Source organism: Diceros bicornis, chromosome 33, assembly GCF_020826845.1.
Source record: "Diceros bicornis minor isolate mBicDic1 chromosome 33, mDicBic1.mat.cur, whole genome shotgun sequence".
Lineage (NCBI taxonomy): Eukaryota > Metazoa > Chordata > Mammalia > Perissodactyla > Rhinocerotidae > Diceros > Diceros bicornis.
In genome coordinates, this window is record NC_080772.1 from 22,596,046 (window position 1) to 22,611,252 (window position 15,207).

Consider the following 15,207-nt stretch of genomic DNA (forward strand, 5'->3'; position numbering starts at 1 on the left):
TTCTTTATACCATTTGATGGAGTGGATTTGTGCCAGCGCATAGTGACAGTATCTGGATGCAGGGAGACCTGCAGCTCCTGGGGGGGAGGTGTGTGTGCAGGAGATGTGTAATCTGAGCCCACTGCCACGATCCCCGTCAGCTGTGCCTGTCTGAGCCTGGACCACTCCTTGGGATTGCAGCAGCCCTGTGGGGTTTCCCACTGAATGGGAAAGCAGTCACGTGATGGGCTCAGGGCTGCTCCTGCCTGCTCCCACAGTCCCACAGAGTTGTGCTCCCTCTTTGGGGCTGCAGCAGTACTATGAGCATTCACGGCAGCTGGGAGCTCATTTTGTTCACGCCACCATCTGTTCCTAGGTCACACCACCTGTTGTGCTTGGTGGGCAGGACCTGCCCTCTGGGACCAGCCGGAGCCACACCCCAGGACTGCAGTGTGATTGTGGACTCTCTCACCGGAAGAGAGAGTGATCACATGGGAGCTCAAGGCTACTGCTGCCTGCTCCCACAGTCCCACAGAGTTGTGCTCCCCACTTTGGGGCCACAGTGGTGCTATGGGCGTTCACAGCAGCTAGGAACTCGTTTGGTTCACCTGGACTCAGAGCTCAGCCACCATCTGCTGCTAGGCTGCATCAGCTGTTGTGCTTGGTGGGCGGAATCTCCCCTCTGGGAGCAGGCCAAAGTCATTCCCTGGGATCGCAGTGGGATTGTGGACTCTCTCACCAGACGAGAGAGTGATCACACATGGGCTCAGGGCTACTGCCGCCTGCTCCCACAGTCCCGCCAAGACACGCTTCCCCTCACTGGGGCCACAGCGGTACTATGGTCATTCACGGCAGCCAGGAGCTTGTTCACCCGGGCTGCAGCTCAGCTGCCCTCTGATCCTAGGTTGCACCAGCCTTTGTGGTTGGTGGGTGGGGTTTCCCCACTGGGTCTAAGCCTGCACTGCTCTCTGTGGGCCGCATGGCCCTGAGGACTCTCCCACCAGACGGGGAAGCGATCACATGGGGGCTCAGGGCTGCCGTCACCTGTTTCCACAGTTGCGCCGAGGTACGCTCCCACCCTCAGGGCCGCAGTGGTGCCATGATCGCTCCAGCCAGGAAAGAAGTCACATGCATGCACTGGGCTGCCTGGGGGCCAGAGAGTGCTCACCTATCTCCACCACCTCCTCGGGGGGTAGTCCATCCACCTTCAGATGTATAGCTGCGAGGGTCTCTCAGGTGTCCTGATGTGCTGTGTGGGTATCCACTGCTGATCAATGAACGTCCTTTTAGTTGTAGTTCAAAGCAGGAGAGACAAAAGGAACAGCTCACTCCACCATGTTGCTGACGTCACCTCTCCACATGCAGGTGGTAGGGGGCTGTAGGCAAGTGAGATGCAAGGATTGCTGCTTCTGTCTCCAGGCTTCTCCCTGTGCATAGGTAGTGATGATCATCTTTGGGATGCAGGCCCAGTGAGTGTCCTCTTGTCTAAATTTTGCTGATATGTGTTGTACTTGGGGAATGGGAGTATTGATTTTTTTTTGGTGGTGGTGTTGGGGAAGATACAGTTATTATTTTTTAATTTACTACTTTAACCATTTTTAACTGTACCATTCAGTGGCATTAAGTACATTTACATTGTATGTACAATCATCACCACTATCTACCTCTACAACTTTTTTCATCTTCCCAAACTGAAATCCCTTACCTACTAAACAATAACTCCCCATTTCTCCCTCCCCTCAGTCCCTAGCATCCACTATTCTTTCTGTCTCTGAATTTGACTACTTTAGGTATCTCAGATAAGTGGAATCATATAGTATTTGTCCTTTTGTGACTGGCTTATATCATTTAGCATAATGTCTTCAAGTTTCATCCATATTACAGCATGTGTCAGAATCTCCTCCCTTTTTCAGGCTGAATAACTTTCCATTGTATGTATAGACAACATTTTATTTACCCATTCATCCTTCAGTGTACTCATGAGTTGCTTCCACCTTTTGGCTATTGTGAATAATGCTACCATGAACCTGGGAGTACAAATATCTGTTCAAGTCCCTGCTTTCAATTCTTTTGGGTATATACCCAGAAGTGGAATTGTTGGATTGTATTAATTCTGTTTAATTTTTTGAGGAACCGATTATACTGTTTTCCATAGCAGCTGCACCATTTTACATTCCCACCAGTAATGTACAAGGGTTCTAATTTCTCCATATCCTCCCCAACACTTGTTCTTTTCTTTTTTCTTTTTTTTTTTGATACTAGCCATCTAATGGCTGTGAAGTGGTGTCTCATTGTGATTTTAACTTGCATTTCCCTAATGATTAGTGATGTTGAGCATCTTTTCATGTGCTTATTGGCCATTTACATATCTTCTTTGGAGAATTGTCTCTTTAAGTCTTTTGCCCATTTTTGAATTGGGTTGTTTGTCTTTTTGTCGCTGAGTTCACGGTTCTTTTGTAATATGCAATGGTTTCAGGAATAAAACAGGTCTCCAAGGCATGAGAATAAGTGTTTAGAATAGTCTGAAAGTGCTAGGGACCTTGGGAAAAGGGGCAGAAAGAGGTGAGGATGTCAAAGAAAGTTTAAAAAAATTTTTTAAGTCTTACTTTTAGGGAAGAGTAAAGAAAGTACACTTTCAGGATTCTAAGCTCATTTTAGTACAGTTATAGGCTGCATAACAACATTTCGGTCAAGGATGGACTGCATATATGATGATGGTCCCATAAGATTAGTACCATATAGCCTAGGTGTACAGTAGGCTATACCATCTAGGTTTGTGTAAGTCCACTCTAGGACGTTTGAACAACACTGAAATTGCCTAATGATGCATTTCTCAGAATGTATCCCTATCATTAAGCAATGCATGACTGTATTGTAGTTTGGCAATCTTATGGGTTAAATAAGCATTAGTGGGCTACCCTGAGAACCTAACCACTATTTAAGAACACAATTTATATAAAAAAATGCCCTGTCTTATAATCTTCTAATTTAAAAAAACTTTTGGTATATAATTCATATATATGCTGATGACTTTATATACTAAAACATAAACTTGGAAAGTAAGTTGGTTATACTAATGGATTAAAGAAATAATTATTTATTATATAATGGCTTTAACTGGGAACTTAATATTTTTTGATTACCAAAAGCTCATGTGCATAAATCATTTGTGTGATACCATTATAAGAAAATATACATGATACAGAGCTTTAGAGCTAATACATAATCATGACATAATTGATAGAAACATGAAACCAAAGCTGTTATCTACATATATAGAAAGGGTTGTAGAAAAGGAAGGATTACATAGAAACCTGTGCTGTGAAGTGAAACAGCTAGAGAAAACAGTATTACTGGCCACTGGTAATAGATAACTGATCTCCAAGAATAACATCTAGTTTAAATTACATAAATCTTATCATTTTTAAAGTAACCATTTTACTTAATCTATTGAAAGTGGATACAATGTTGGATTCTGAATTTTTGGTAAAATGTGGTAAGACCAGGTTAAATAAATAAGCTATATTTTAGATGTGAAATGTAATTTATATATTTTAGAATAATTATGACATTATTTTAAAGTATATCTAGGATTATTTTCAATGCTTTACACTCTATGTTCTCTGTAAATAATTAAGAAAACATACCATTCTCTAAAAACAAAACAACAAAAGCTTGCATTAATCTAACACTAAAGATTAGCTTTCCATTTCTTGTCAGGATCCGTGTTGCTAGCTGTGGAAAGAAAATTAGAGAATAAAAATTTAACAACAGATAGGCAAATTCACTGGATTTTAAGTTATCTTGTGGCTAGAAAAGGCATTCATTCCTAAAATAATTTTGCTGCTCAATATAGAGTTGGTATTTTTTTTGTACGTATAAAAACATTGCTGAAGCTTCTACATAAAATTCAACCTTTGATCCTCTCAATTTTAAGGGTTAAACTGCTATAAGGATTATTAATTTGATGAATTAATCTAACATTTGTAAACAATTACAGAATTACTGCTTTAATATCTGTGTTTACTACCTTTACTACTGCTAAAACCTTTAGCTGTTCTCAAATCTTCTACATGTAAAATTCTTCATGGTCTTGTGGTCTGGGAGAAGAGAAGCCACCTTCCTGCTACACGCCTTTGACTGTTATTTTGGTGGCTGAGGACTGAAACCCTACGCAAGATTCTAATTCCTGTGGGAGCTTTTGCTTCCAATTCATGGTCCACTGACCTTTCACTACTAACCCTTCCTACTGCCTGTCTCTCCAACTTACAGTGATATTCAAGGGAGAACTCTGATGGGTGTTATTTTTCCTAAAGGGAAACTAGTTTGTTTGTAAAAAAATATTTTAAATGCTGGTAATAAAAGAATTAAAATTTGGAAGTATACTTACATATTTTTCCTTCTTTTTCTAATTTTTTCAAATGCAGCAAGAGATTACGTTCAGCCATTTTATATAAATACTCAGGAGTATTCTAAAAGAAAAACCAGAGTGAAAGAAAACATTTCTTTTTTAACAAAGAACAGAGTTAATCCTTTTGAAACTTTTAAGGAAAAAATGCAACCAAAAAAGAAAATTTTAACTTAAATACATTTTTATATAGTAATAACCAAAATGATTTCACCTTGTACATGTCCTGCGTTAGGGCTGCTATATTCTTATATACATTCCTATAGATAAAGCAGACTGTAAGCTCCATAAAAGTATATTTTCTTCACTACTGGACATCCAGTGCTTAGCATAATGGCACACAGTAGGAACTCAATATTTTATGAATTAATGAATAAATAAATGTCAAAATTATTCTAGATAGTTTTGACAATGCTACAGACAGTTGGCCCTGTGGTTTATTTATTAGGTTACATGCTATCTCACCTCTCTTCTCATTTAGTTTTCATCCTGGATATTCTTCTTTCGACTTCTCTTAAACACTGATGTTTACAATGAGTTGTATCATTGACTCTCTTCTCTTTTTACTCAACCAACTTGCCACAGCAATATCACGCATTAATGATTCCCAAATATAAACCTCCAACCCCAAACTCTCCCTTAAGCTCTAGTACCACACACTGTATCCACCCATGTGATCTTCTAGATCACTTTATGTGACTTCCCTGCCTAAGATCCTTGGGTGGTCATTCCCAGATTATTGGCAAAAGCTCTAATTTTTTAGCATGGCAATCAAGGCTTCCCAGGATCTGATCATGCCTGCCTTTCCTGCCTTATTTCCTGGGGCTCCCTTCTTGCCCATCCACATACGCATTCTGTGCTCCAGTCATATGCAGTTTTTTTGTGGGTGTACAAACACGCACAATGCTCTTTTATTACTCCCAGCATTTGAATACATCTTTCCTCCCATCTAGAATGACTTCCTTTCTCCTATTATCTGGCCTGGGAAAGCTTACTCTTTCTTCAAGATTCAATTAAATGATTAAGCTTCCGAAGCTTTTCCAGACAAGCCTCATTACCCTGCATCTTCATCAGGTAGAATTCATTCCTCCTTCCTTTATACCCTGACATACTGTGTCAGGGCCTTGGAGGAAGCTTGGTGTGACAGAAAAAACAAGAGTTGAATATCTGACATCTGACATTTGAGTATGTGACATCTGCTAGTTGCATGCCCTTGGAAAAGTTACTTAGCTCACACTTTCTGAGTCTGTTTTTAATCTATTAAATTGGAATAATAGTATCTTTATGTAGTGAAAATCTGAGGTTTCTGAATTAAGTACCTCAAATTACATTTGTAAATGTAAAGCATTTAGTACAGCATCTAGCACATAATAACGTGCTAAGAAAATGGAAGCTATTAGGATAGAGTCAGTATTACAAGGATCTGCTGAACATGTCTGTCTTCACTACACTAGGAGTCCTTTGGGGGCAGGGATCTGTAGTCATCCTTGCACCACTGCACCTAGTCCAGTGTATGGTGCATGAAAGGCATTTGGTAGATGTTTGCTGAATGAATAAATTCCTCTATAATACCTAACTCGATTCTATATGCAAGGAGGTACTTCACACATATACACGGTGAGTACAACTCTGAATACACAATGAATATACCTCTGAATGCAGAACCAGCATTTTTTGAGTCATAGGCAGTTGCTTGATGACTCATCTGTGAGGGTTATTACAGAGTTCTGCTGTCTGTACTTAGGTGAGAAAAAATAAGACCAAGGTGCCAATGTAAAGTCTAGAGTGGCTATACTCTAGTATTATGAAGAAATGAACTCTTTTACAGAATTTAAATATTTATATTACCCTTTTACCAATGGCACTTATTATCTTTACCCATTTTAACCATTCATCCCTCCCTTTTAAAATAAAGCACACTGAATACGATTTGACTGTGTTTTGATGACTTAGGCCTCTAGGACATTAAGGTCCTTTACTAACTGTAACTGGCCCCAGGTACCTTCTCAAGCTCAGCTTTAGTTACACTCTCATGTACCTTATGGCTGTACAGGTTGTGTGAGAGGGAGTTTTTAAACCCAGCTAATCTTATTCCAAAGCCTACATTCTTCACCTCTAAGCTATACTGCCACCTACACAGCGATATCTAATAAACATTTGCTAAAAAACTGTATTACACTAATTGATTGCCACATAGTGTTGTCATATAGTGATGTGCTCAGAGGCCACTGAGGGGAGGGGTTCTTTCTCTATATACCACATTACTCTACTCATGTTCTCTTACATGTCCCCTTTCCTTTTTCTCCATCATTAGGCACTGCTACTACTTCTCACTGCTGTTATCCCAACATCTGTCTCTAGCAGATTATCCCTTCTCACTTGCTACAGGCTAGGACAGATAATCAAGACGGTTAGAATAATACATAAATCATTATAAAACTTAATCATCAGGCTGTTCGTAACAGTCTCTACTACAGAGTGAAGTATATAAGGTTTAATCACGGCTCAGAATGGTTATTTTTGTTCTCCAGGACAGTTTTTGTTTGTTTAACTTATATGTTCTAGAAAGTTGAGATGGCTGGTCTCAAATCTACACAAGTGGAACTACTTATAAAATTAACAGACTTATTCTGTTCTAGGATGTGGTAAGTTTACCATATCCATAGTCTATTAAAATATTATTCTAATAAAATTGAGCTATGTACAAATAAAACAAAAATTACCTTGTAAATATTTTTTACAAGCTCCGCCACTGTAAATGATTTTTCAAAGTTCTCACTAAATGTTGTAAGAATTTGCTGTTCTCGCATATTTCTGTGAGAAATGTATTGCAGAATTTTAGCTTCAGCATTATGGATTACTGGGCCATGTCCTGAATTAGAATAATTATGAAAATTATTTCAACCAGATAAAACATATTAAGTACAATGAAGTTAATTTGCTCTATTTAGAAATAATTCATATGATATATTGCAAAAGCGCACTAAATACACACAAAATATGAATTATTTGGATAACTATACAGGTATAAGAGATTTGAGAATTATATAAAATAAAATCTATATAAAAGGTTATTGGGTACATTAAAAAATATAAAATAAAAATTTAACAATAAAAATATAGCAATAAAAACAGTAACCACAACAGTAACGATAGGTGATATTTATGGAGTGCTCATTATTTGCCTGGCACTGCTCTAAATGCTTAATATACGTTATTCTTACAAGAATCCTATGAGGTAGGTACTCTTAATATCCTCCTTTTACAGCACAAATTGAGGTGCTGGGAGGGTGAATGACCTGCCCACAGTTACCCAGCCGAGAAGGGGAGGAGCTGGGACTCTGACTCAGGAGCTTGACCCCTTCTATGCTCCTAACCACTATGCTGCACTTATGCATAAAGATTGAAAAGGGGAACATAAAAAGTAGCTTCATGTAAGTGAGCAAGAGCTATTCAAGTTCACAAGAACCACAGAAGAACTTGAAGAATCTTATGTATAGGTGAGTAATTCAGAAATGTTGACAACTCAGATCAAGTTATATTGAAATTTACTTGCTCTTTAAGACAGTGCAAATTAATGTATTATACGAGTCTGCAAGAGAGATGTTTGAAATATCCAGAAGCAGGCTAACCTAATACCACATAAAGAGTGCAGGCTTTGGTTAGAATAGCTCTGTGGCTAGGAAAGTCTCTGAAGCTCTGAGCCTGCTTCTCCAGCTGTGCAACAAGGATGCCGCTGCCCACCTGGCTGGGTTTTTGTGAAGGCGACAGCTGTAAAGGTCCCTGCATAGCACTTGACAGGCAGCGGGCCTGAATATAGGGTAGTATGACTACAGAACGTAATTTACATATAAGCTCCTGCTGTGCTCATAAGCCAGTACACTGATTCACTGAAGCAAACACACCAAGAACCTTTACTAGGCAGCCTCTCATTAGCTTTGCTTGAATGCAAGTGCATCAAACACCTACTCTCTTCTCTTTAAAAATAGCTGTCAGCTTCCATTCCTTTATGTCATAATATTAACCCAAATACCCAGCTGCACTGTACGTTTCCTATCCCCTCAGCAGTAGAAACTCATGAGACAATAAAAGGGCACTGAACACATTGTATTTACAGATCTTTTCATAGCTCTTTGGTTAGGAACAAGTTAGAAGGACTTAAAAAATTAAGTAACCTAGTCTCTTTTTCCTTCTGGGCCCTCTTGTTGGGTCCTGTATGTTTCTTAGCTTTTCAGATGGAGGGGAGATTCATACCGCAGAGCAGTGCAGTGATAACAACAGGTTTCTTTTTCTAGAGAATCAAAATAAATATACAATTTTATAATTGATATGGAAGCTATTGATATTTCAATAGTGTGTGTCAAAAAACTAAAGGTCAGAGGTCAAATGTTACCCAAGGTTTCATGGCTAAAACGGGATCCACAATATAAATCAAGTTAACAAAACTGAAGATAGCTTATGGAATGAAAAAATCTTCTTGTTCCAATGTAAGTTTATTTCCTTTGTTTAATAGTTCTATTAATAGCTATATAGATGTTAAAAAATAACCCTCATATCTTTATAAAGGTTATTAATATAACTCTCGGCCTTCTTTTTAATTGCGTGGCTGGACAAGACTTAGAGGTATAATTTAAAGAAGTAGTTTATATGTAACTCTTCAATGCTGAAAACACAGATTACACACACACAGAAAAAACAAAATGAGCCTTCATCATTATCTGACACATAGTTTTTGCTGGATTTAAAAAATTACCTACCTGGATATATGATATCAGCTTTGATTTTCAATAACTCTTTTAGGGAGTTCATATAATCATAGAGGTCTTCAAATACAGTTGTTCCTTCCCCTAGAATGCAATCTCCAGAAAAGAGAGCATTTTCCTCTTCTAAAAGTAGAGCCATATGATCATCAGTGTGGCCAGGTGTGTATATAACTCTGGTTAGAAGAAGAAACAGTAACAATTATGAACTCGTAGGATTAGAAGAAATTTTGAGAAGTAAATTATTCTCTATCCTTATCTCTGGACAAGATACAAATAAATAACGTCAATGAGTTTCTAAAAAGCTACTTTTTCTCTTGTGGCCCACTGAAAATTACCATCAGAAAATTCGCTCCTTCAACTAAATCAAATTATTCACTCTGAAGTGCAAATTTAATACTTCTTCTATCTTTTTTTCTTATTTAATAAGTAATAAGCACTGACTACAACAAATTTGGAAAACAGAAAAGGAAAGTACTTAAAGGAGATGAAAATCACCAATCATTCCACTACTCAGAGACAGTGTTTTTATTATCTAACAATATACATTTTTTCATTTTTCTTTGCATATATATATTTTACAATACACTTTATAGCAACACTATGAGAAAAAAGCACTTTCATATGTTGCTGGTGGGAGAACAAACTGGTACAGCCCATATGGAGGAGAATTTGGAATTTTCCAACAAAATTACGTATGCATTAAACCCTCTGACCCATGAATCCCACTGTTAGAAATTTACCCTGAAAATACACTTTCACAAATACAAAAATTATGTACAAATTATTCATTGAATTATTTCTAATCACAAAATATTAGGAACAACCCAGATGCCCATCCATAGAACACTATGGATAAATTATGCAGCCATCAAAAAGAATGATGAAGATCTCTATGAACTGATATGGAGTAATTTGCAGGATATACTGTCAAGTGATAAAAAGCAAAGCACAAAAGAGTGTTCATAGTATGCTCTTTTATACAGAAAGATGAGGAAATAAAAACATATATGTGTATATTTCCTTATTTTTGCACAAAGAAAATCAGGAAGACTAAATCAAAAACAAATGAATACAGCTGCCTGTAGCGGGTAGGCAGGTGGGGTGTAGGGAACAGAGGTGCAAGCAAGACTGCTCTGATTAGAATTTTTTACTAGTTTTAACTTTTAAGCTACGTATTTTATATATTCTAAACTTAAAATTAAACAAAAACAAGATAAAAGAAAACCTTAATATTCAATACAGAAAGAAGTGAATCTTACTGTACACTAGATAGATAACACAGCCATACTAAAAAATGAATTGAAATAACTTTTAAATACAATACTAAGCCTGTACATCCTTAACAGAGTACATCTTAAGATCAAAAGAATTGCAGAGGACGGTGTTAAGATGGTGGCGAGGGCAGACTCCGAACTCACCTCCTCCCAAGGACACAGCAAATTTACAACTATTTGAACAATTACCCCTGAGAGAGAACTGAAAACTGGATGAAAAGAACCTCCACAACAAGGGACAGTGCTAAAGTGGAAGAGGCAGAAATTCTTTTCTGGAGAGAAAAAAGCCACCTTTGTGAGCCACAGTGCTTCACGGCCAGCCAGGAGCAATCCTAAGGTACGAAGCCTTCCCTGGGGGAGCTGGGAATCTGAGTGGGGGAACGTTACTGCCAGAAGCAGCTTTTGGACTCAGCAAAACCGAGAAGAATGTCATAATATCTGGCTTTGCTGGCTACTAACAATAATGGGGAATACCCCCAGAAAAGCTACTGGACATAAGGGGAAAAAACCCTGCTCTTCAAGGGCCTATGCAGAAATTCACCTGTTTCGGAAACCAACCTAAAATCACCAGAAAGAAAGGTGCACCATCCTTTGGTGAAAAGAGATTCACCTGAGAGGTTCTGGGTGCATCTTGGTGAAGGGTGAGACCTCTCCAGGGACTGAGACATTGGCGGCAGCCATTATTGTGATGTAGTACATGTGTGCTAACACAGATGCTGGCAGAAGCCATTGGAGTTCTTGCCCTGGCCTGTTGTCCAGGGTCCGCCCCACCCACTAGAGCACTGACTTAGTCCAGCTCAGCCAGGGCAGGCAGCCTGCCCTAGGGACAGGCCCTACCCAACAGCAAGCCTTAGGGCAACTTGTGGTCCTACATAGGCAGGGTGCCTGGAACCTCTGAGCCAGGCAAGTGGGTCTGCCTCTGTGGGGCAGGGCGTGCGTGAAGAGCGGGTGGAGTGTGTGGGGCCTCTGCAGTGTGGTGACTGGGTCTGCTTCAGTGGGTCGGGGCGTGCACACGGGGCAGGACTGTATTGATTGGGTGTGTGGCCCTGTGGGCGGTGGGGCCTGACAGCTGCAGCAGACTTGTGCTTCTCAAACAGCCACATAAGGGATCGGTCCCACCTTCCAAAGCCTGAAACAATTGGGTGCTCCCATGCCTGGGGCCAGCCCCACCCAGCTGCAATCCTGAGAGCTGACAACAGCCTTGCAGGCCAGAGGCCTACAGCAATTGTAAGCCCCTGAGCCTAGCAACCAGCCACACTGCGGGCATACTCACTTAACAGAAAAACTGCAAGAGGAATGTGCTATTAGACCTTGCAGCCAACTGTGCTGGGGCTCCCCACACCTGATAAAGTGACTGAAGGGTCCATAGCAGCCACAGACAGCTGAGTATTACAACCAGCTGGCCAGGGGGACAGCCTAGCCTCCCCAGGCACCTGCAGCAAGAGCAAGTCTGCCACAACAGAAGGACACATGAAGCCCACACAGAGGACACTCCTGGAACATTTGGAACTGGTGACAAGAGGGAAGCACACTGCTGGGCCTTATAAGGCATCACTTATATAAGGTCACCTCTCCAAGATCAGGAGACATAGCTGACCTACCTAATACACAGATATAAGCACAGAGAAAGAGGCAAAATGAGGAGACAAAAGAATACGTTCAAAGTAAGGCAACACGACAAAACCCCAGAAAAAGAACTAAATGAAACAAAAGTAAACAATCTACCTGACAGAGAGTTCAAACAAAAAGTCATAAAGATGCTTACTGATCTTGGGAGAAGAATGGATGAACTCAGTAAGACCTTCAACAAAGAACTGGAAAATATAAAAAAGAAACAATCAGCAATGAAGAATACAATACTGGAAATAAAAAATTCACTAGAGGGACTCCATAGCAGAGTAGAGGATACAGAAGAATGGATCAGCGAGCTGGACGAAAGACTAGAGGAAATCACCCAAGCTGAACAGATAAAAGAAAAAAGAATCAAAAAGAATGAAGACACCCTAAGGGACCTCTGGGACAACATAAAGCACACTAACATCCATGCTATAGGTGTCCCAGAAGGAGAAGAGAGAGATAAAGGGGCAGAGAATCTATTTGAAGAAATAATAGATGAAAACTTTCCTAACCTAAGGAAGGGAACAAACATCCAGGTACAGGAAGCACAGAGAGCACCAAACAAGATCAACCCAAAGAGGCCCACACCAAGACACATCATAATCAAAAATGTAAAGAATTAAAGATAAAGAGAGAATCCTAAAAGCCGCAAGAGAAAGACAACAAGTTACATACAAAGGAAACTCCATGAGACTATCAGCTGACTTCTCAGCAGAAACCTTACAGGCTAGAAGGGAGTTGCGTGATATATTCAAAGTGCTGAAAGGAAAAAACCTACAGCCAAGAATACTCTACCCGGCAAGGTTATCATTCAAAATGGAAGGAGAGGTAAAGAGTTTCCCAGACAAGCAAAAAGGAAAGGAGTTTATCACTAAGAAACCAGCCTTACAAGAAATGTTAAAGGGACTTATTCAAGAGGGAAAGAGAAGACCACAAATAGGAATAAGAAAATTACCAAAAAAAAAAAAAAAAAAGACCAATAAAATCACTGGTAAAGGCAGCAGATCAACCACCTATAAAGATAATGTGAAGGTCAAAAGACAAAAGTACTAAAATTATCTATTTCCATGATAAGAGGGTAATGGATACAAATGCAGAAAGCAAGAGGTTAGATATGATACCAAAAACATAAAATGTGGGAGGAGGGGAGTAAAAGACTAGAGCTTTTAGCAAGATGTCAAACTAAAGAGACCATCAACTTAATATAGACTGCTATATATGTAGGTTATTATATATGAACCTCATGGTAATCACAAACCAGGAATCTATAATAAATACACAAAAAATTAAGACAAAGGAACCCAAACATAATACTAAAGAAAGCCATCAAACCACAAGGGAAGAGAACAAGAGAAGAAGAAAGGAACAGAGAAGAACTAATAAAACACCTAGAAAAAAAGTAACAAAATGGCAGTAAGTACATACCTATCAATAGCTACTTTAAATGTCAATGGATTAAATGCTCCAATCAAAAGGCATAGGGTGACTGACTGAATAAAAACACAAGACCCATATATATGTTGCATACGGGAGACACAATTCAGACCTAAAGTCACTCACAAACTGAAAGTGAAGGGACGGAAAAAGATACGGCCAAGCAAATGGCAATGAAAAGAAAGCTGAGGTAGCAATACTTATCTCAGACAAATAGACTTTAAAACAAAAATTGTAACAAGAGACAAAGAAGGGCACTAAATAATGATACAGGGAACAATGCAACAAGAGGATATAACACTTGTAAATATCTACGCACCCAACATAGGAGCACCTAAATATATAAAGCAATTATTAACAGACGTAAAAGGAGCGGTAGACAGTAACACAATAATAGTAGGGGACTTTTAACACTCCACTTACACCAATGGATAGATCATCCTAACAGAAGATCAATAAGGAAACACTGGCGTTAAAAGACACATTAGACCAGATGGGCTTAGTAGATATAGACAGAATATTCCATCCCAAAACCACAGAATACATATTCTTTTCAAATGCACATGGAACATTCTCCAGGACTGATCACATATTAGGCCACAAAACAAGTCTCAACAAATTTAAGAAGACTGAAATCATACCAAGCATCTTTTCTGACTACAGGAGGAAATATGGAAAAGCCACAAATATGTGGAGATTTAACAAAATGCTACTGAACAATGATTGGGTTAATGAAGAAATCAAAAAATACCTAGAGACAAATGAAAGTATGACATGCCAAAATTTACAGGATACAGCAAAAGCAGTTCTAAGTGGGAAGTTGACAGCAAAAGAGGCCTACCTCAACAAACAAGAAAAATCTCAAACAATTTAACATTGCACCTAAAGGAGCTGGAAAAAAAAGAACAAAGCCCAAATCAGTAGAAGGAAAGAAATAATAAAAATCAGAGGAGACAGGGGCCAGCCTGGTGGTGTAGTGGTTAAGTGTGCTGCAGCCGCCCAGGGTTCAGATCCTGGGCGCGCACTGACACACCGCTTGTCAAGCCATGCTGTGGTGGCATCCCATATAAAGTGGAGGAAGATGGGCAGGGATGTTAGCCCAGGGCCAGTCTTCCTCAGCAAAAAGAGAAGGATTGGCGACAGATATTAGTTCAGGGCTAATCTTCCTCACACACACACACAAAAAATCAGAGTAGAAATAAATGAAATAGAGACCTAAAAAAGAATAGAAAAAAATCAATGAAAGTAACAGCTGGTTCTTTGAAAGGATAAACAAAACTGACAAACATTTAGCTAGACTCACAAAGAAAAAAAGAGAAGGCTCAAATAAATAAAATCAGAACTGAATGAGGAGAAATTACAATGGACACCTCAGAAATCCAAAAGATTATAAGAGAATACTATGAAAAGTTATATGCCAACAAAGTGGCTAATCTAGAAGAAATGGATAAATTCTTAGAACCACAAAATCTCCCAAAACCAAATCAAGAAAAACTAGGGAATTTGAATAGACCAATCAATCACCAGTAAGGAGATCCAAACAGTAATCAAAAACCTCCCAAAAATTTAAGTCCAGGACCAGATGGCTTCCCTGGTGAATTCTACCAAACATTCAAAGAAGACTTAAGACCTATCCTTCTCAAACTCTTAAATTGAAGAGGAGGGGAAGCTTCCAAACTCATTCTACAAAACCAACATTACCCTGATACCAAAACCAGACAAGGACAACACA

At 39.2% G+C, this 15,207-nt stretch overlaps 1 protein-coding gene across 2 annotated transcripts in view; it reads right to left on the minus strand.

Moving 5' to 3' along the window:
• Positions 1–2,225: 2,225 nt before the first annotated feature.
• The window catches only part of LACTB2 (lactamase beta 2), a 42,884-nt gene continuing 29,902 nt past the window's right edge, over positions 2,226–15,207 (minus strand). The window contains exons 4-8 of one of the 2 annotated variants that reach the window (XM_058528867.1): positions 9,145–9,323; positions 7,111–7,259; positions 4,370–4,451; positions 3,627–3,714; positions 2,226–2,518 (exon numbers count right to left, since the gene is read on the minus strand). In XM_058528867.1, coding sequence (XP_058384850.1) covers positions 3,671–3,714; positions 4,370–4,451; positions 7,111–7,259; positions 9,145–9,323 — 454 coding nt within the window. In that variant the 3' untranslated portion in view covers positions 2,226–2,518; positions 3,627–3,670. Of the gene's footprint in view, positions 2,519–3,187; positions 3,715–4,369; positions 4,452–7,110; positions 7,260–9,144; positions 9,324–15,207 lie in introns of those variants that run through there. The other variant, XM_058528866.1, reaches the window with a different exon arrangement.